Raw genomic sequence first — 18,990 nt, 5'->3', positions numbered from 1 at the left:
TCGTACAAGAACCAACCCCTACGAGACTTTGTCGACAAATCGATGCGCGACGCAAAATCTCGCGCCTGGTCGAGAAACTTTGACGACCAAGCATCCGTCTTACTTTTTTTTCCTTTTTTTTTACGAGCTAAGAGCTGTATACGTACCATTGTATCGCGCGCTATCATAGAAACGCCTTCGTTACGTTGTCCTTGTTGGTAGCTCCTAGGAGAGTTAACGTTGCAGATAATAGATGATCGATTGCCCTTGTCCCTTGTCACTTTCCTTGTTACCCTGTTGCCGTGTTGAACATAGAGGTGAATTGTCTGCTGCTGCCTGGCGTGCGAATGACACGAGACTTTATATATATATATCAATTGACACCCGCGAAATACGCCTCGCATCGATTCATGAACCCCCTGATTCTCCAACTCTACCCCACCCACATACTTACCTTCATTCTCACTGTATCTTCTCTCAGTATCTTTATCAGTTTCTTCATCATGCAAATAGCCGCGTACGTCGTGTCAAAAGCTCGGAAATTTGAGAACTGCAAAAGTCGAACCGAACGGAAGTAGCGTATATTTCGAAAGAAAGATCAAAAGAACATTCCAGAGCTTCACACGCGAGACCATTTCTCTGTGTGTACATTTCTCTCTTTCTCTTTCTCTCTTTCATGTCTATTTTATCGGTTTGTTTGAGATTCAATCTCTTTGACGAGATGCGTAGAGTCGCGCGTTGAATGCGACACGAGCTCACGTAGCTCCTTTTCGCGTCGTGCTTTTTTACTATTCTCCAGTCTATCATGAAAAACGTACCTGTCTCTAAATCGCTAACGACCAGTAAAGCAAGACATAATAAGTTGAATATTGACACTCGTGACGAATTTGTGTAAAACGGATCTCTCTGACGTTACAGTGCCACCCAGATGGATCGTCGAGCCGATTGACGTGAGCGTCGAGAGGAATCGCCACGTTGCTTTGCATTGTCAAGCGCAGGGCGTCCCGACGCCGACGATCGTCTGGAAGAAAGCCACCGGTGAGATGACTAAACAATTTCGTACAAATTATACATTTTTATACAAATTTTTATCGTGTGATATTTACATTTATCAAAGTTTGTTGGAAACTAATTAATTTTATCGCAAGATACTTTCTGTCAAATTATTCTATTTTTTGAGCTTAAAATGTATGATGAGATACTTTAATTTTTTAATTAAAGCATTAGTTAACTTTTTATGCGATACATTTTTTAACAGGAAGCAAGGCCGGTGATTACGAGGAGTTGCGTGAAAGAACGTATACTAAAATCCTCAGCAACGGCACGCTGTTGCTGCAACATGTGAAAGAAGACAGAGAAGGTTTCTACCTATGCCACGCGAACAACGGCATAGGAAGCGGCTTAGGCAAGGTCGTGCAGTTAAAAGTCAATTGTGAGTCAAATGTTTAAATCGTATCTTGTAATTAAATTCTATTCAATGATACGTGACATAATGAGCGTGATATAAATAATACAAATAAAGCCTCTATCTCTATTTTCATCTTACTAGTCAGCTTTTCTATGTGTTGCTTTATGGTTTTACAGCATCTCCGTATTTCGCCGCACCATCGCGACTCGTAACCGTAAAGAAAGGAGACACGGCGACGTTACACTGCGAGGTACACGGCGATAAGCCGGTTACCGTTACTTGGCTGAAAGGCGGCAAAAGCGAGCTTAATCCCTCGACGAATTACCGGTAAGTTGGGATTAACTGTACGTAATATAATCATCGAAAGGAGTTGCGCGGACGCGATAAATCGATACGCGATGAATTAACTAAAATCCATGGCGCAAAATCTCTACCTTGCTACGATTCTCGTTAAATTATCGTTCAGTCTTGTTCAGTGTGCCACGTTTATTGCGAACCGCGCGTTATTCTCGATAAATCGATCGCGTCGAGCGGAATTTAGCAAATGAAATATGACGGTTAAAGTATTAATAATGCATGCCTGGCTGATAATAGAGAAGGCACGTGAAGTTTATCCACTTGAAAAATGCAAACGCACCATATATCCAATTGAAAGGACCAAATATAATCCGTTTATCCGTTTGTTAAGAGAATACTGAAATGTGTTGTTCAAAGGGAGTTGTAAAATATTAGTATGTCACTTCTATGCGATGTGACAGTGCATGAATATTTCATAATTGTACCTCGGATGCAAAGTTTTTAATGGACTTTGATAAATTCGCTATAAAGCGTCGCAGTGAAGCAGGAAGTAACACCGGATGGTATCATCGCGCAACTGCAAATCTCATCGGCGGAAGCCGCCGACAGCGGTGCGTATTTTTGCCAGGCGAATAATCTTTACGGCCGCGATCAGCAACTGGTGCAACTCCTCGTGCAAGGTACGTTTTATAGGTCAATTCGCCCCAATATAGAATAATTGAATTCCAAATGTAATATTCTTGCGCTATGCGCATATATATCGACACATGAGTGCATTAATATCGAATTCCGCACGTTTTAGAGCCACCACAACCACCGAACGCCCTAGAAACTGCCATGGTGGCGAGTCGTAGCATTAACGTTAAGTGGCAACACAAGTCGCAGGACACTAGCGAAGTCACCAAATACATTCTTCAGTACAAGGAGGGTGAAGGTAAATTATTATTTACATGAAATAAAATTTAATATATATAAATTTTAGTTTTAAGTAATTATAATTTCACATTTTGTTAAAAATTATTTTGTTCTAAATTGTAACTTATTTATCCAAACAGCAAAAAATAATCACAATATCAACAAATCAAATATATCAAATTTGTCTGCATTCTTGTTTATATTCTTTCAATGCATTTCTCCAAAGTTTAGCTTTTGTTTTGATCATCTGACATAAGAATTCATTTTCTTCCAATTTATCATTTTTAATGATACAATCGAACTTGCCAGGTGGTATGTGGCAGCATCAAGAATTTACCGGACCACCATTGCCGTATGCGGCATTAATCGATGACCTGAAACCAGCCACAAGATATACTATACGCGTGATAGCGGAAGGTCCAGCGGGTCGATCTGTCCCTTCGGCGGAACTTGTCGTCAGGACCGAACCGCAGAGACCAGCTGGTCCGCCGATGAATCTCGCAGCTCGAGCTCTTTCCTCCTCCGAGATTCTCATCAGTTGGTCACCGCCGTTGTCGGAACTTCGTCACGGTGATATACAAGGTTTCAACGTCGGTTACAAAGAAACGAGGTAACTGTTATTTGAGAAAACTTAACTTTCAAGCACAAAATATATACATAATATAAAAATATAATAAATACATTATATAAATTTGTAATCATATATTTGGATATTTTGATTAAAATGATATTTAAAATTGAACATCTCTTTTGACTAATCGTATCTAAGAAAGACTATAAATAAATTTTTAAAGAATTGTGAATAAACCTTAGCGGAAGAGAACAAACAATATGTTCTTTTTTCAGTTCGAGCAATCCATCGTATAACTTCAGCTCTGTATCAGGCGATGGAGAGGAAGGTGGCGGAGAGCTTCGACTTACAGGTCTCAGGCCTTACACTAGATACACTCTAGTCGTTCAGGCTTATAATCAGGTTGGGCCAGGACCTTTGTGCGAACCATTGCTCACGCAGACGTTGGAAGACGGTGATTATTATAAATTTTTTTAAAAATCTTTATTCTTACTTCTTCTTTTTTTCTATTATTTCTAAGATGAATTTTTAAGACAATCGCTTATAAATGATTGTTTGTAGTTCCTAGCATGCCACCAGACGACGTAAGATGCGCGGCACTCACTTCTCAGTCTTTGCAAGTGTCCTGGCAACCTCCGCCGAATACGCACAGCAACGGTATTATTCAAGGCTACAAATTAAATTACGAACCACTTTTGGCGGACGCGTGGCGAGGAGTAGATGAAATGGAGGTAATTATTCTTTCAAATTAATTATTTGTTTCTTACATGTTCTCCTAATCGTAATTAATTAGTTGATTATTTCATGACAGGTTCGCAAAACGAACGCTCTAACAACGGTTCTAACTGGACTTAGGCGGTACACTAATTATACTATCCAAGTTTTGGCTTTTACCAGAATCGGCGACGGTGTGCCCTCCACAACAATTTACTGTCAGACGGAGGAAGATGGTGATTTATTTGACACATTTCAAAATAATCTCTTTCGCTAAAACTTTAATAAGTATTTTTCTCTTGTTTTTCATTTAGTGCCAGGCAGTCCGGCTGATATCAAAGTCGTAGTAAGCTCACCGCAAGCTCTCTTTATCTCATGGTTACCTCCACTCGAACCGAATGGAGTTATTACGAAGTACAATCTTTATACAAGGTAAAAATAAAGTAAAATAAGACAATATCTTTTATAAACAGTAAGAATAAAAATTCGTGTTACTCACATCTTGTCTGTCTATCTACATGGCCGAGATCTTGCTATTTAACATCTCGCATAAGACTAAATTCTTTCACTCTTATTTTTTTCTTATCAAATTCGCAAAGATAATGAAAAAAATTTGCAGAGTCGTTGATGGACGGGAAGAACTCAATCACGGTAAGAAGACGTTACCGGCCACAAGCACGTATTTCGAGGCGACCGACTTGCAACAACACGTGGAGTATCAATTCTGGGTAACCGGCAGTACCCGGATGGGCGAAGGTCAGAGTTCGAGGGTGACGGCGCAGGTGCCAACAAATCGAGTGCCAGCCAGAATCACGTCCTTCGGCGGACACGTGGTCCGTCCATGGCGGAGTTCGGCCACTTTGGCATGTAACGCGGTCGGAGATCCGACGAGAGAATGGTACAAGGGCACCACGGAGCAATTGCGCACCGATTCCGCCAGAAACGTGCAAATTTTGACGACCGGAGAGCTCGTATTATCGAATCTTCAGTCGCAGGACAGCGGGAATTACACCTGTCAGGTGGAGAACTCTCAAGGCAGCGATAAGCTGCATTATACTCTCACGGTGCAAGGTAATTCTCTGTTGCAATTAATTCATTTCTTCATTTTTAATCCATGCTTATATTTTAATAAGCAAGAACATTGTAAGAAAGTATCTTACAATGTTATGTTAGAAGCATGAATTATTAAAATGATTATATATTTATCTACGATATTATGATGATTATAATATATGAATAATAACGTTATTATAATGAGATTATAATATTGCTACATTAGAATACTACGATTAGAATACTAATTAGAATACTACAATTAGAATACTAATATATTGCTAAGTAGATTTTAATAAGCTGATTTTAATTAACTGATTGAGCTAAATCAATTTGCGTAAATTCTAATTTAACGACTATAGCAGAATATTAATGTAGTCTAGAATAACTATCGACTGTTGCAGTTCCACCCAACGCACCTGTATTATATGTAACCAGCTCTACGTCGAGTAGTATATTATTACATTGGAAATCCGAGCATAACGGTGGTGCACCATTGACGGGTTACACACTATATTATCGAACTACTCACGGTACTCTCGATGAGTTACAATTATCTCGTCATGCTACTAATCACGAATTGAAGGTAAACTTGCTTGAAATCAAGAAATATTTGAAATATTGATGAGATTAATAACAAATATTAAAGCACGATTAATTAGTTATTACATGTTAATTGTCATTGAATTAATAATTTAAGCTAAAATTAAATTGATCGAAACAATACGTAAACAATTGTAATTTCTTAATAGGGGCTTCTGTGCGGCAACACGTATCAGTTGTATCTAACATCGCACAATAAGATTGGCAGTAGTCCGCCATCTCCGGTGCTCTCGGTTCGAACTCAGGGTCAAGCTCCAGGAATCCCACCAGCAGCCGCTTTCGTCAGCCCGAACTCTACTACTTTGGTGCTACGATTGCACGTCTGGCCCGATAATGGGTGCCCCATTAAGTATTTTGTTATTCAATACAAACCTATGAATGAGTTTCACTGGACTCTAGTATCAAACAACGTCAAAATGCAACGGCGATTCGTTGTGACAAATTTAGCACCCAGCTCAGTCTATCAGCTCAAGGTCGAGGCTCATAATGTAGCCGGTAGTAATCAAGCAGAGTTCACGTTCGTAACGTTGACGAAGGAAGGTGGTAAGTTTGAAAACAGATTTAAGATCAAAATAATATAGAATTAAAGAACAATTAATATAAGAATAGCGCAATTTTCATTAATTTAGAGAATGACAATTGAGGATCTACTTACATCATCTGATGAAACTATTATGTTTAAGCACATATTTCCAAAAGCACTGTGTTCCTGTAACTTTGCAGAATCACCGCCTCCAGGATTGTCAAAACGGGGAATAACGTCGGCTATGCCATTTTATGCAGATGTCAAAGTGATTCTGCCATTGATCGTGGCTACTATCGCGCTGGTCGCCGCAGTGATAATTGTCGCCTTTCGTTGGAGGAATAGTGAGTCTGACAAACGTGCAATTATTTCTCAAATTTATTTCCTAAAACAACTTTTGTTGTTAATTTACATTTAATATCTAAATATAGCCTGTCAATAATACTATATTCTAATATAAATATCTGCAAATATTTTTCTGTATAAAAGAGATGAAAAAAAGATTGACAAAACAATATGTTCGCCAGGATATTTAGGAGGTCAAGTGCAACGGCCGATGAAAGAATCACAAGAGAATCAACAAAATGCCGAGACGCAACGAGAGCGTTATTATGCCACGATACACAAAGTGGCTCTGCAAGCGGCGAATACGGGCGCTGGGCCCGACAAGATTCCAGGTGAACCTTTGTTTCGATCTGGACAACTGCCAGGTTTGGTATTATAATTACTGTTGCACAGGTAAGAGTCGGCCGCCTTTAGCGCCGCTCGATGGTAAAATAAAATTGCCTAAAAATGAAGCTGCGGAGAAGACAACACACTTCAAAAATACATCATTATTATATGTATATATTTATGTGGAATAGAGAAGAAATTAATAAAGTTAATTTTAAATTCATTTAATCTTTTGATTGTTAATAAATTATTAAATTAAAAGGAAACCTCTTATACATATTGTTACTTCTTAAAAAACTACAGTCTTGAAAATGTGAAGAAAAATATTCATGAATCTGTCTTTAAGAAATAATAACCAAACGGAAAATCGAAGCGAATTTTTGCACTTCTTCGTTCGCTTGAAACGAATGGACAACTGAAACAGTTAGCCCGACGCGATTTGAAAGGTAGGCAATGCCTCTGATGGGTTACAGAGACAGCGGAGGACATTTCGCCGTACGCTACGTTCCAGCTTTCGGAGGGTGGCGGGGGAAGCCTGGCAGGGTTGGGCGCATTGGGAGGACTGGGAGGCGCGGCGGAGGCCACAGCGGCCGGTCTTCATCCGAACAATACTCTTCTTCACAGCTTCATGTATCACGAGCATGCCATGACCGAAGGATGCGCGAGTCCTCCACCGGCAGCAACGGTATATGTTAGATTTTTTCTTGTTAGAATATTATTATTATATTATTAAATTTTTCTTCGATTTAAAGAGAATTAATTGAATTTAATTAACAAAGTATAATTGATTTTAAAATAAAGTATATATAAAATGAACATGACATAGAAATCTCCAATGAATTTTTTTTATCTATATCGTTGATTGTGGAGATTGCAACATAATTCTGTGTTATAAGTCCTATTACAATTGACACAAAGATCTAATCTGCATAGAGCATGAAGAGTGTCTCGTCGAGAAGGCGACAACAGAGAAAACAACAAACTCCGGGCGATGTCGAGAGCGACGAGAGCGAGTCTGACCCGGATCAACTGATAAGTTCGCGCACGGAATCATCGAATCAACTGGATGCCGGCAAACTAAAACATAGTATTTAATTTGAATTTAATTAATACATTATCGACTCATCGATATTCTAACGATATGTTGTTTCAGTTCGCGCGGTTTCGGATTTTATCTATCATGGCACGTCGAGCACTTCTTCGGATATTTCTCCCATGTCCGAACAGAAGTCACTGCCACGAAGGGGGCGATCAAGGTAATGATTCAAGTTCATCAAACGCAAATCATCATCGCTAGCTTCTTTATCATAATCCATAATTCTCCACAATTTCTAGTTTCCCAGAAAATTTCACGCAGTGTCTAAAGTATTTGAGTGGTCCCCTCGACTGTAAATTCATCTCATTTGAATCAGATATCCGAAGCTAAAAATATCCTAAAAAATTATGATACTAAAAAAATTACTACGAAAAAATATTGACACAAGTGTTAATTAAGCATTCGTGACACTTAATCACTCGAGTACTTGTCATCGTTCATTCGCAGCATCCATCAGTAAGTTTCGTCTGTTTCTCTTGGCTATCTCGTAAGATGGCATGTTCCCAGCAGGAGCTCTCTACGCACGCTACTACCGCCGATCTCGGTCGCGGAGACCGCGTTCGTCGGCAATCAGGGGGCGGTTGTGCCTACGCCGGGAAACGGGGATCGGCCGGAGCTCAGCGAGGCCGAGTGCGACATTGATTCCCTGAAGAAGCTAAAACTTGGCCTGAGGAGTTCCCTATGGTCACGGCCGAGCACTCAGAACAATCCTTCGTCGGATTACTCCATCGCCGTTTAATCTGTACCATCGCACGGTATCACTCTTCTATAGTAGGGACTCTCTTTCCTTTCTTTCTCCTCTCCTTCCTTCCTCAATCCTGTGGGCCAAAGATTAAGTAAATCGATCTTTCTTTCTTATATCTCGACGAGAATTCCCTTGTGCTCACTTAGTAGAACTATCCGACTGCCACGGGCACATTTCTGTCGATAGATAAATTACATTCTACTCGTTAACGACGATTGATAGGGAGAGACGTGCATATAAATAAGATTGTAAAGAAGATCAAAGCAACGAGGACGAATATAGAAGAACAGACGCGTATATCGGGATGAATAAAAAAGCATGACTTTTTACTATAATGAAAAAAAAGCTACTAATTTTTTCAATAATTATGATCTCTCATAACTCAATTTATAATTTATAATTAAAAAAAATACATTTTCCGCAAATATAACAGTTTTCTTAATATTTAATTAATAATATACGACAGAAAATGCGAAGCTATAGAACTGTTCTTCTATAAATGTGTTTCTTCGTTGATCGAGAAAGAGTTAGACGAAAGTATCTAAAGTACATGCGTCTCCTCTTCCTTGTCCGTAATGCGACGCATGGAATGCGTAGAGTGCGTGAGTGAGTCCGAGTCCGAGTGTGTGGATGATTGTCGAATCGCGTGTGCGAATGCGTGCCAAAACGACAATTTGCTCAGACCGCTGCGAGTTGTTCGCCGGCGGGCGATCCATTCGAGACCAAAGACTTAATCGTATGAACAGAGCACAGAAGAATCCTTCGCGCATCATGAACGAAACGAACGGTGGCAGGCTGCATTTGCTCCCATTTCGAATTCTACAAAAAATCTTTCTTTATTTGTACCAATTTATTGCATTAATTTTATTAATTTATTTATTTATCATGTATTAATTTTGTCATTTTCATATCCATATCTCTTTACATTTTCCTGATAACTTTATTATAATAAAGTATTTAGAAGAATTATTATATGTAATATTTATTACAATACGCTTTATTTATGTGAAATGAATATATTTGCATCATTTTATGCTATTTTAATCCATACAAGAAGTACGTTTGTTATGTTTGAAAGAGATGTCGATAAAATTATTTATCATAATTTCTTTATATGTTAATTTTTATAATTTTTATTTCATTTTATTATTATTTAAATGGATATAATTTTTGATTATTTTTAAATATAAAATAATTCTTCATTATCTGAATTTTTTCAATTTTACCTGTTAACATTTGAATAAAAATTCTTTTCCCCATAAATGTCTAAAGCCACATTTAGAAATAATGAACGTCTATGTTTGGTGCGTGCATGTTACTTTGAAAATCGGGATGAGATACGAATGAATTAGGGAAGAGAGAAGACACTGACTTCCAAGTCTCCAAGACGGAGATCGTTGATGGTTGGGCTCTGTTGCGTTGTAAAGTTTATATACGTATTAATAATAGCACCGTTGATTACTTTAAGTCCGTTATTAATCCTAAGACTTCTATGTAGAGCGTTTTTTCTGTGCGCGGAGCGCGATATACACACGATCGGAAATATCGAAGCGCGAAGCTGATCGCAGCGATCTCGTTTCCTGCGCTATAAATTTCGGCCAAGGCGCTTCAGAGAAAGAGAACCGTCTCTCTCTCTTTCTCTTTCTCTCTCTTCCTCATCTAAGAAATCTCTCTTCTAATGTCGCGCACCTCGAGACCCCGTGATCCGACGCGACCAATCTTACTATTATGCAATAAGTCGTACCAGCGCAACTCTTCTTCAGACTGAAATCGAAAGTATTAATAAAAAATTGCAGTTAGAATTAATTAAACGCGCGCATCCTACTGCCTTGCGAGCTTCCAATACTTCCACGACACTGCCATTCCGCAGATCATTTACCGTATAAAAAATGGGATAATGTTGAGATCGCTTTACATAACTTTAAAAAAAGAACGTTTTTTGTAACTTTTATCGACATCCAAGTGACGGAGTTATTGTTGATCCTCTTCCTCCCTCTTCCAAGCGTCACTCTAGTTAAGTATAATATACGGTGTTTTATATTCGGACTTCTCTCTGTGACGGCGCACGTATTGCCATTTCCTAGTTTATTTAAGCGCGAAGGAGATCGTTCCGAATTTATTGTACGTCCTCTGTACACACGTCGACGATAACTGATCTTACGAACAAACAATTTAGGAAAAGCTAAGAAAAATTCTAGTCTCACATGTCAGAATATTGTAAGCGACGTTTAAAAATTTCACAGATTTAACGTAAAATAATATCGGTAACTTAAGGAAAACTGTGTGCGCGACACTACGAAGACGAGGCCGTAGATATACGTATATAAATACATATGTTGAATACACGGGCATCAAGGCGCGTGCAGAAACATGTGCGACGCGTACGTTAATGTATATAAGGGAAGCACGTCAATCAAACTTGTAGTATTCGATTAAATCGATAGGACGATTTTCGGACAAGACAAAGGACGATTCGTCATTTCGTGGTGTGATTGCGAGACGTTGTTGTCGACACGATTTTTGTACATTTTTCTTGCGTCATGGACCGACCGAGTTCTGTCAATCTCTTCTCGTAATCTTTTATGGGGACCAGTTGTCTTCGTTATCATAATCGTATATAAACAATTAATGAAAAGTTTTTTATAATCAACGATCTCGAGGAAAATTAATCAACGAATTTTTTACCGATTGTAAGCAATTTTTTTACAAAAATATAATCCGACTTTGATAATCTTTCTATATTTACCTGATTACATCTGATACGTTAAGATCTCGATTGCGATAAGATAATTTTTTCGCAATGATTATACGGTCCTCGAAGGATGATGCAGTGATATAACTCGGTGCATCCCCCGTCACTCTTTGCGATAATCCGTGCAGCTCGGAGAATGCACTTTAATTGTTGCATCGATATGAATGGAGATGAGTGAATAAATCAAACGGATAATTGTTATTGTAACTAACGATTAACGTCGTTGTAGAAAAAGAAAGCGAGTGCGAGATGCGAAACGGTGCGAGAGACATCGCGGGAGTCTCATTGTCAATGAAATTCATTTCGAAGCTCGCAAGTTTTCTCTCCGTTCTGCGATCGGAGATTGTACGATTTAAAAAAACGAATTGTGCGATTAAATTTAAACTGTATTAAATCTGTGGTACGGCATTTTGATGCATTGTGTCGATCGTAGAATCGATTAAATAAATTGATATCGTGTAAAATATCAGAGTGAATTTTTTCTGGTCGAACCTGGAAAGCAATGATAAACGCGTAAGGATTAAAATTTTATTTATATTTACGCAATGCAAACTCGATTAGAGATAATCGATTGAACATTTGGCGAAAACGAGTTCAGTATCCTGTAAGTTCTGAAAACGTAGAGTCCAAATCATCGCAGATGAATTTATACTTTTCCTTTTCTTTTGATAGGTAATCTAAAAATGTAAACAATCATGTTTTTCATTAATGATAATTGGTATTTTGACAAATTTGAAGAATTTAAAATTTATAGAAACGCACATATAATATATGCATATATGATATATAATATGCATAATATATGATTATTACCTTCTCTCTTATCCATTTCTTTCGTAAATATCTTGACAGTTTTCTCGGCAATTATAGCACGCTTTTCGGCAGCTTTTAATTTTACTTTTAATTCCTTTAATTGCGCTTTAAACTCTTCCACTCTTTGATTAGCCTGCAACAAATAGTTTCTTTCATTTTCTTTGATTTTTGAAATATAAATAAAATGTTCGATAAAAAACAATTTTTACTTTCTCTTCGGACACTTCTAAGGACTTCAGTATATTGCCGACAATAAATAACTCGTCTTCTCTCTCGAGAATTTTCCTAAAATGCATAATTACATTAATACATATCCTAAAATCTTTTAAATTCATATATTGCATATACATAAAAAAATCTTGCGAAAATAAGTGATTTTCAAAAGAAGAATATACGTTATAAGATGTTCTTATTTAAGCAAACTAAAAATAGATGAGAATAGATTCAGTCGAAAAGAATGCAGCCTTTATATTTAGAGAATTGCGTGCAATACGTACGCTTCGCTTGATTTAACTCTTTCTTCTGCCGCTTCAAGCTCGTCCTCGACAAATGCCAATTTTCTTGAAATGTCATCCGATTTAGTATCAGCGTCTTCAGCGATAAGCCTCGCTTCCTTTAATTGTGTCATCAATTGGTCCATCCTTTCTTCGTCTTGCTTGCTCCTATTCTCCAGGACTTTACAAATACTGAATAGGAATTATTTTACGATTATAATAATTCATGACACTTTTTTCACGATGGAAACGATAATAGTATCAATAAAAATTTAATATTTATAGCAAATAGTTGTAAGTAACAGATATTAATAATATTTCTTATGTTTTTATGCATAACTACTCTTGATAATTATTGCAAAAATTCACAAAAATATAATATATAGATTAATAATATTATAATAAAACTTAAACTCTCTCTTAATAATAAACTGAATAATATAGTAATACTAAATAATAAACTAAATAATATAGTATAAATCTTAATGATATTATTATAATATAAATTAATATACAAAGTATTGTGTTATATAATACATTTTATATAAAAATAAATATACATACCGCTTTGCATCTTCTGCAGTTTCCATGGCTTGCGTGAGCTTCATTTGAGCCGACAAACGTCGTTCCTCGGATTTTTCTAAATTCTGCATGCACTGTTGCATTTTTCTATTCAATACAGCCAGTTCTGATTGTGTCTGCAATTTTACAATTGATGAAAAATAGATTGAATTGAAAATATATATGTAATATATTTTTATAACTCACTAACCACGATATAGATTCTCTCTTTCATTTCGAGGTCCTTATTTGATTTTATCAATTGAGCCTTGCTCACTTTGAGATCATGTTCCATTTGCATAAGTTTTTTCGCCAATTCGCGAACTTCATCTCTTAATTTTTCTTCCCTCCGATTTGCCTCTTTTGCCTGCTGATCGCACAAATCAGCTTTGTCCATCGCAAGATCTTTCTCGAGCTTTAGCATCTGCAGTTGTTTTTTAATGGCATTCATGGCTTCCTTGGAAAGCTATATATTGGAAATATTTCTTTCAAAAATTAATCAAAATTGAGCAATCCTAAATTATCTTTAAAACTATCTTAACAATCCGCAAGAAATCGCGAAATAATTTTTATCGATTAATTAAATGCTTATTGTACAGAAACTATTTTTTGATATCTTTATTTTGGGATATTATTTCTGTTTCTTAATTAATCTTAAATGTTTGGCTGAAAATATTTTTTGAATGGATGAACACTTTGAATATAAACACTTTCACTTTGAAATATCTTTTCTTATTATATATAAAAATGATTTTTGATTTAATATAATTCACACACTTTGTTAGATGAAATTTTAAATTACTGTAGAATCTAACGAAGTATCAAATGCGATGTGCTCACAGGTTACTGTACTCAGTGACCGATGAGGACAACGTTTTATAGGCTCAATGCAATGCAAAAGAACAAAAGCGATTGCTATTTTAGTTAGACTCAAACGAATTCTTGAGCTTCTTAAAGTATTAGTAATGTATTTTGTTGTGTCGATTGTCACTGCCGATCATAGATACGTTGATGGTAAATTTTTTATTTTAAGCTTAATATAAATAATTAATATAAAAATAGTAATGTTATTATTATATTTAGCAATTATATCGCATTTTAAAATCTTATAATGTCTTTAAGATATATTTTGTAATTTAAAATAACAGACATATTCATTGCATTCTAAACTTAATAATATTTTCAACATATACTAAACGTTATAGTTTATAGTGTAATTTTCATCTCGCAGTTTTATATATTTTTTTATTTATTTTAAATAATATATTTAATATATTTAAAAAATTATATTATATATTTAATATGTTTAATATTTATATATATTATATATATTATATATTATATATTTAATATATATTAATATATTTAATATATTTAAAAAATATTATTAATATTAAAATACCATACCAAAAAAATAACTAAAAAATAAAACATTAAATATTATTTATTATTTTTATTATTTATTTAGTCATTTTTTTGAATCTTCATTATATAATAATTAGAGCATTATAATATGATAAAGGATAAAAAAATAATTTGTAGATATCTCCATTCTCTCTCTTAGGATGATTTGTGGTATCGTTTATTGAAAATACAGATTTTATGTAGAACGATAAAAAGGATATGCGATCATAATTTCGTTTGCGCGTAACGGACGACAATAAATCCTTCTCATGTGCCTCTGAAAGAAAAAATAGATGAAATCATCAATCTTCGATCGACATGAAGTATGAGTGACCGTGAACCAGTTGGCAAGGCGTTACGAACAAAGCGAAGCAATTATAATAGCAAGCGATATTTGTATGCCTTATTTATCAGCGGATTATTGCGCGAAGCGATTATTTTTAATTTTGCTCATGGCACTTTATATGATAAAACAAATGAATTGCGCAATATTTAAGCACAGTGGATCAAAATAATGAATATGTTTATGTTAGATGATAGCGAATAAACGAAAAAAGCGTAAGAATAATAGCGAAAATCAAATCAAGTTTTTTCCAAAATTTTAATATCCTGTCATCTCGGCAAATGTTGCGTCCATGTCGTCGCAGACTGCCTTATATTTTTCCTTCTCTTCCCTGAGCTCATCTAAAAACAAATAATAATTTGTCATCAATGCACACGAAAAAATGAATATTATTTATCTTTTTCAGTAATTTTTCATTAATTTTTAATAAATCTTTCAGTATAATATGCTAATTCATGCCTTCTTTCATATCCACTTCCTTTAGCAAGGTCTTGACCGTTCTTTCCGCGTTGATCGCACGTTTCTCTGCCTCTTTCAGTTTCTTCTTCAAAGATTTCAGTTGTACTTTAAAATCTTCTACTCGTTGATTCGCCTGAAATTAAAGTAATTCAGAAATGATATAATGCAGCGTGTGTATCAATAATAATTCTTACGATTATACTATGTCACCTTTTCCTCAGATACTTCAAGAGATTTCACAATATTCTGCACGATAAAGAGTTCGTCCTCGCGTTCTACAATTTTGCTGTAAAAAATTTTTTCAACGTGAAATAATTTATATACAGATATGAAATGTAAGTTCTTTAATACACTTACGCTTCACTAGTTTTCACTCTCTCTTCAGCAGCTTCCAACTCTTCTTCTACGAACTGTAATTTCTTAGCTATTTCATCGGATTTCGCATCAGCATCTTCAGCGATTAATCTCGCGTCCTTCAATTCCGACATCAATTTTTCCATACGTTCTTCGTCTAAACGGCTTCTATCCGCCAAAACATTACACATTCTGTAAGAGGAAAAAAATAATGTTGCTTATTGAATATTACTGTATAATATTCGTTTCAATTCATACTTAAAAATTCATATTTACGATTGTAATGCATAATTTACATAAAATTAAAACTTGCAATAACAACAATAAACCTTTGTGCATCGTCTGCAAGTTCAGTTGCATGTGCTAGTTTTGTCTGAGCAGAAAGACGTAATTCCTCCTTTTTGTGAAGAAGGATTTCGATCTCCTGTACTTTCTTTGTCAAAATAGTACGATCTTGTTCAGCCTGCATATATATTAATTGATATAAATAAAAAGTTCTTTTAATTTTTTAGTAAATATTTATATATAACTTAAAGCATTGATAGTACTTTAAATTTTTAATAATTTTATATCATATTATTATGAAAAATTAAATTTTCTTTGCAAAAATATTATGAAAATGATGGAAATTATGAAAAAACTGTTTATCTTTCTGTAGACGCTCTAATTTAGAAAAATCATTAATGCTATTCATTATTACATACTTTGGACCAAGATTTTTCGCACTGCTCCAGATCAGCGGTTGATTGTTCTAAGTTAGTTTTTGTAATACTGTAATCGCGTTCCAATTGAATTAATCTTTTCTCTAGATCCCTAAGATCATCGTTTAGCCTATCGGCTCTTATATTCTCCTGTTTTGCTTTCGTTTCATTAAGTTCGACCTTTTCATTCGCAGCATCCATCTCTAGCTTCAGCGCCGCAATTTTCTTCTTGATTGCCTCCATCGTGATGCGAGATAATTTCGAGTTTTTTCTTTATTAATTATCTTACTCGATCTCACAAAACTATAAATAGGCTAGAAGTGAGATAAAAAGCACCTTAACACAATTTATGTAATTAAATATATAAATAGTGTCCTTAATTTAAATATGAATCAAATTAATATCACTTTAATAATTCTAATAAAATTTTAAAAAATATATATTTTAATTAATGAGTAAAATCTGTATCTTATAAGTATAATGAAAAAGGACAGGTGGTGCAACCAAGAGTTATCTCGTACTCACCGCGAGGTTTTACCTCGTTTCATTCAACGATAATCTTATCACTCTATTAATCGCGCGTACCGAGCGCGATTAATAGATTGTGAAAAGCACCCCTCGACAGATTTAATAAATTTTGTGCGATAATATTAAACGATCAGAGAAATTCCTATTAAAGGGGACACTCACTGTGATCGCGACGATGATCCGCGGGGAGAATGCACAACCGGATGCCTTCGACAGCTAAGTTAAAATAAAACGAAATCAGTCGACGACGGTGCCGGCCGCCTTCCCGAACTCCCCGATTCAATCCAATTCTATAATTGCTTGGGGACTTTGGCTGTCGTCCCGAAACTTACCCTCCGGGCTCTCCGCCGATCTTTGTCATCGATGTGGCTGCCCACGAAACGCGATATCCGTCCGTTCCCATGCTATTCTCGGCCCCCGAAAAGTATCCCGTTCCTGTTTTCTATCGGCCACGTAATCGACTTCTCGTTGTAAACAGCCTGTCCCTATCAATCTTCGGCTATTACGATTGACATTATAATCCGTTAATTAAAATGTCAATCGACAAGGACTAGCTTCGAATCTTCCCGCTGGTCAGCTTCGTTGAGTAAGGGTTGCCGTCAAACGCGGGAGCTTTCGACGAAACTTCTGATGAAACGAGTAATAAAGCTTAAGAGATTCGAGAATTTTGGAATTTTAATTGAACAATTTATTTTTTAACATTGGATTCGGAAGATCAAAAAGTTGAATCTAAAATTTGACCCAAGTTGTCATCAAAATTCGTCAAATTAAGAATTATGAATTCAACCGATCTGTGAAATTTCAGACATGAATCTAAAAATTTATGAATAGAAAATGAGAATTTCAAAACTGTACATCATATAAATATCGATAAGAATAAAAAATAAGACGATTAAATCTAGCGAAAGATATATTTATAATAATTTGATTGATTTATTTTTACAACAGTCTCAGATTATATAACATATAACTTCTTCGTGTAAGCCACTATGAGATGCTGCTGAGATGTGACAAGAGAGCTACGCGAATGAAATCCTAAGAATATTTTGATGCAAGTTCATTTCATTAATTATAAATATTTCCTAATTGTTATATGCCTATTGTGTGAAGTCGATTTTCAAATCGATTCACAAGTATAGATTCGTAAGTAAATTTATACAATATTGGAAATTTCATTGACAATAAAAAATAATACAGTCTAGTCGTATTTGAAAAGAGTTAATTTGCGACTGTTATATCTTGAATTCTTTTTTTGAAGTACATGTTTTATATATACTCATTAATTTTTGCACATGGCACACAGTAAAGACATCGAATAGAATTTAGTAGAAATACAATCGTTCAATCATTGAACGATATATCCAAAAGTAATAGAATCTCTCTCTGTCTCTCTCTCTCTTTCTCTCTTTTTCTGTGCGAATGATTGTATGATCATTCTTCTTGCGCATATATATGCTTCATAAATATTCCGAAGTATTGAAAAAGCGGTGCATATTGACAGAGTTTTGGCAAGATGTAATACATGTATATATATATATATCAAGATCAGCATTTCAAGAAAATCGCTCGAAACAATATCAATATCAAATATGATCATATCGCGCATTATAATATGTAAATGCATCACTTCTCTGGCACAACAGCTTTTTATAACGAGAAAAAACGCAAACTGCACAACAAGAAGTTTACTAACACGATATTAATCACAGCGCGCAATTATCAAAAAATAAAAAAAGTATTAAATAATACAAAAGATTGAAGATACGTATTATCAGTGCATAATAATTAATGCAAATTGAAAAGCGTAACAAGATATCGATTTCTGTTTGCGATAATATCACAAATATCGATATATGAATTTAACAAATGCCTTATAATAGTATAATAGGCTAGTAAGTACAACGTAAAAAAATAAAAAAAAAACAGAAAAAATATAAAATAATAGGTGTATAAATAAGTTTTCCATTATTTTTTATAAAAAATTTAATGTTTACTAACAAATTAT

At 35.2% G+C, this 18,990-nt stretch overlaps 3 protein-coding genes across 17 annotated transcripts in view; 1 reads left to right on the top strand and 2 right to left on the bottom strand.

Moving 5' to 3' along the window:
* LOC105256547 (Down syndrome cell adhesion molecule-like protein Dscam2) overlaps positions 1-9,434 on the top strand; it is an 86,876-nt gene extending 77,442 nt beyond the window's left edge. For 3 of the 10 annotated variants that reach the window (XM_011266544.3, XM_011266546.3, XM_020029171.2), the window contains 19 exons: positions 898-1,017; positions 1,238-1,411; positions 1,564-1,714; positions 2,216-2,364; positions 2,487-2,618; positions 2,909-3,209; positions 3,446-3,624; positions 3,732-3,901; positions 3,982-4,120; positions 4,199-4,316; positions 4,504-4,955; positions 5,342-5,523; positions 5,690-6,083; positions 6,264-6,407; positions 6,591-6,773; positions 7,209-7,420; positions 7,669-7,822; positions 7,889-7,991; positions 8,324-9,434. In XM_011266544.3, coding sequence (XP_011264846.2) covers positions 898-1,017; positions 1,238-1,411; positions 1,564-1,714; positions 2,216-2,364; positions 2,487-2,618; positions 2,909-3,209; positions 3,446-3,624; positions 3,732-3,901; positions 3,982-4,120; positions 4,199-4,316; positions 4,504-4,955; positions 5,342-5,523; positions 5,690-6,083; positions 6,264-6,407; positions 6,591-6,773; positions 7,209-7,420; positions 7,669-7,822; positions 7,889-7,991; positions 8,324-8,570 — 3,704 coding nt within the window. In that variant the 3' untranslated portion in view covers positions 8,571-9,434. The remainder of the gene's footprint in view (positions 1-897; positions 1,018-1,237; positions 1,412-1,563; positions 1,715-2,215; positions 2,365-2,486; positions 2,619-2,908; positions 3,210-3,445; positions 3,625-3,731; positions 3,902-3,981; positions 4,121-4,198; positions 4,317-4,503; positions 4,956-5,341; positions 5,524-5,689; positions 6,084-6,263; positions 6,408-6,590; positions 6,774-7,208; positions 7,421-7,668; positions 7,823-7,888; positions 7,992-8,323) is intronic. The other 7 variants (XM_011266550.3, XM_011266551.3, XR_003122479.1 and 4 more) reach the window with 6 other exon arrangements.
* A 2,415-nt stretch (positions 9,435-11,849) lies between these two features.
* LOC105248828 (tropomyosin-2) lies at positions 11,850-14,111 on the bottom strand. Of its 2 annotated transcripts, none has more exons than XM_025406640.1 (7): positions 13,999-14,111; positions 13,408-13,662; positions 13,200-13,333; positions 12,639-12,827; positions 12,351-12,426; positions 12,142-12,274; positions 11,850-12,005 (listed from the first exon to the last, which is right to left on the bottom strand). In XM_025406640.1, the coding sequence occupies exons 2-7, from the start codon at positions 13,645-13,647 to the stop codon at positions 11,923-11,925; spliced, it is 855 nt and encodes a 284-aa protein (XP_025262425.1). In that variant the 5' UTR covers positions 13,648-13,662; positions 13,999-14,111; the 3' UTR covers positions 11,850-11,922. The 2 variants fall into 2 exon arrangements, with proteins under 2 accessions (XP_025262425.1, XP_011252142.1); XM_011253840.3 differs by having other exon boundaries at positions 13,974-14,097.
* A 637-nt stretch (positions 14,112-14,748) lies between these two features.
* On the bottom strand, positions 14,749-17,257 carry LOC105248835 (tropomyosin-2). Of its 5 annotated transcripts, none has more exons than XM_025406666.1 (7): positions 17,148-17,257; positions 16,461-16,771; positions 16,053-16,219; positions 15,760-15,948; positions 15,613-15,688; positions 15,403-15,535; positions 14,749-15,284 (listed from the first exon to the last, which is right to left on the bottom strand). In XM_025406666.1, exons 2-7 carry the CDS (start codon positions 16,698-16,700, stop codon positions 15,202-15,204), a joined length of 888 nt encoding a protein of 295 aa, XP_025262451.1. In that variant the 5' UTR covers positions 16,701-16,771; positions 17,148-17,257; the 3' UTR covers positions 14,749-15,201. The 5 variants fall into 5 exon arrangements, with proteins under 5 accessions (XP_025262451.1, XP_011252154.1, XP_025262453.1 ...); XM_011253852.2 differs by having other exon boundaries at positions 16,086-16,219; XM_025406668.1 differs by having other exon boundaries at positions 16,461-16,760.
* Positions 17,258-18,990: the final 1,733 nt, after the last annotated feature.

Source organism: Camponotus floridanus, unplaced genomic scaffold (assembly GCF_003227725.1).
Source record: "Camponotus floridanus strain SB8 unplaced genomic scaffold, Cflo_v7.5 scaffold15, whole genome shotgun sequence".
NCBI lineage: Eukaryota > Metazoa > Arthropoda > Insecta > Hymenoptera > Formicidae > Camponotus > Camponotus floridanus.
The sequence above is the reverse complement of the archived record's forward strand: the minus strand, read 5'-3'. Positions and strand labels throughout refer to the sequence as shown.

What these genes read in the sequence shown, in the direction of transcription:
- LOC105248835 (XM_025406666.1), bottom strand. Translation starts at nt 16,700, where the DNA reads ATGGAGGCAATCAAGAAGAAAATTGCGGCGCTGAAGCTAGAGATGGAT. An exon ending in GCGAAAAATCTTGGTCCAAA is followed by an intron (nt 16,220 to 16,460) that starts GTATGTAATAAT and finishes ATATATATGCAG; the next exon opens with GCTGAACAAGATCGTACTAT. An exon ending in AGAGTGAAAACTAGTGAAGC is followed by an intron (nt 15,689 to 15,759) that starts GTAAGTGTATTA and finishes AATTTTTTACAG; the next exon opens with CAAAATTGTAGAACGCGAGG.
- LOC105248828 (XM_025406640.1), bottom strand. Translation starts at nt 13,647, where the DNA reads ATGAATGCCATTAAAAAACAACTGCAGATGCTAAAGCTCGAGAAAGAT. An exon ending in AAGAGAGAATCTATATCGTG is followed by an intron (nt 13,334 to 13,407) that starts GTTAGTGAGTTA and finishes GTAAAATTGCAG; the next exon opens with ACACAATCAGAACTGGCTGT. An exon ending in AGAGTTAAATCAAGCGAAGC is followed by an intron (nt 12,427 to 12,638) that starts GTACGTATTGCA and finishes TATGCATTTTAG; the next exon opens with GAAAATTCTCGAGAGAGAAG.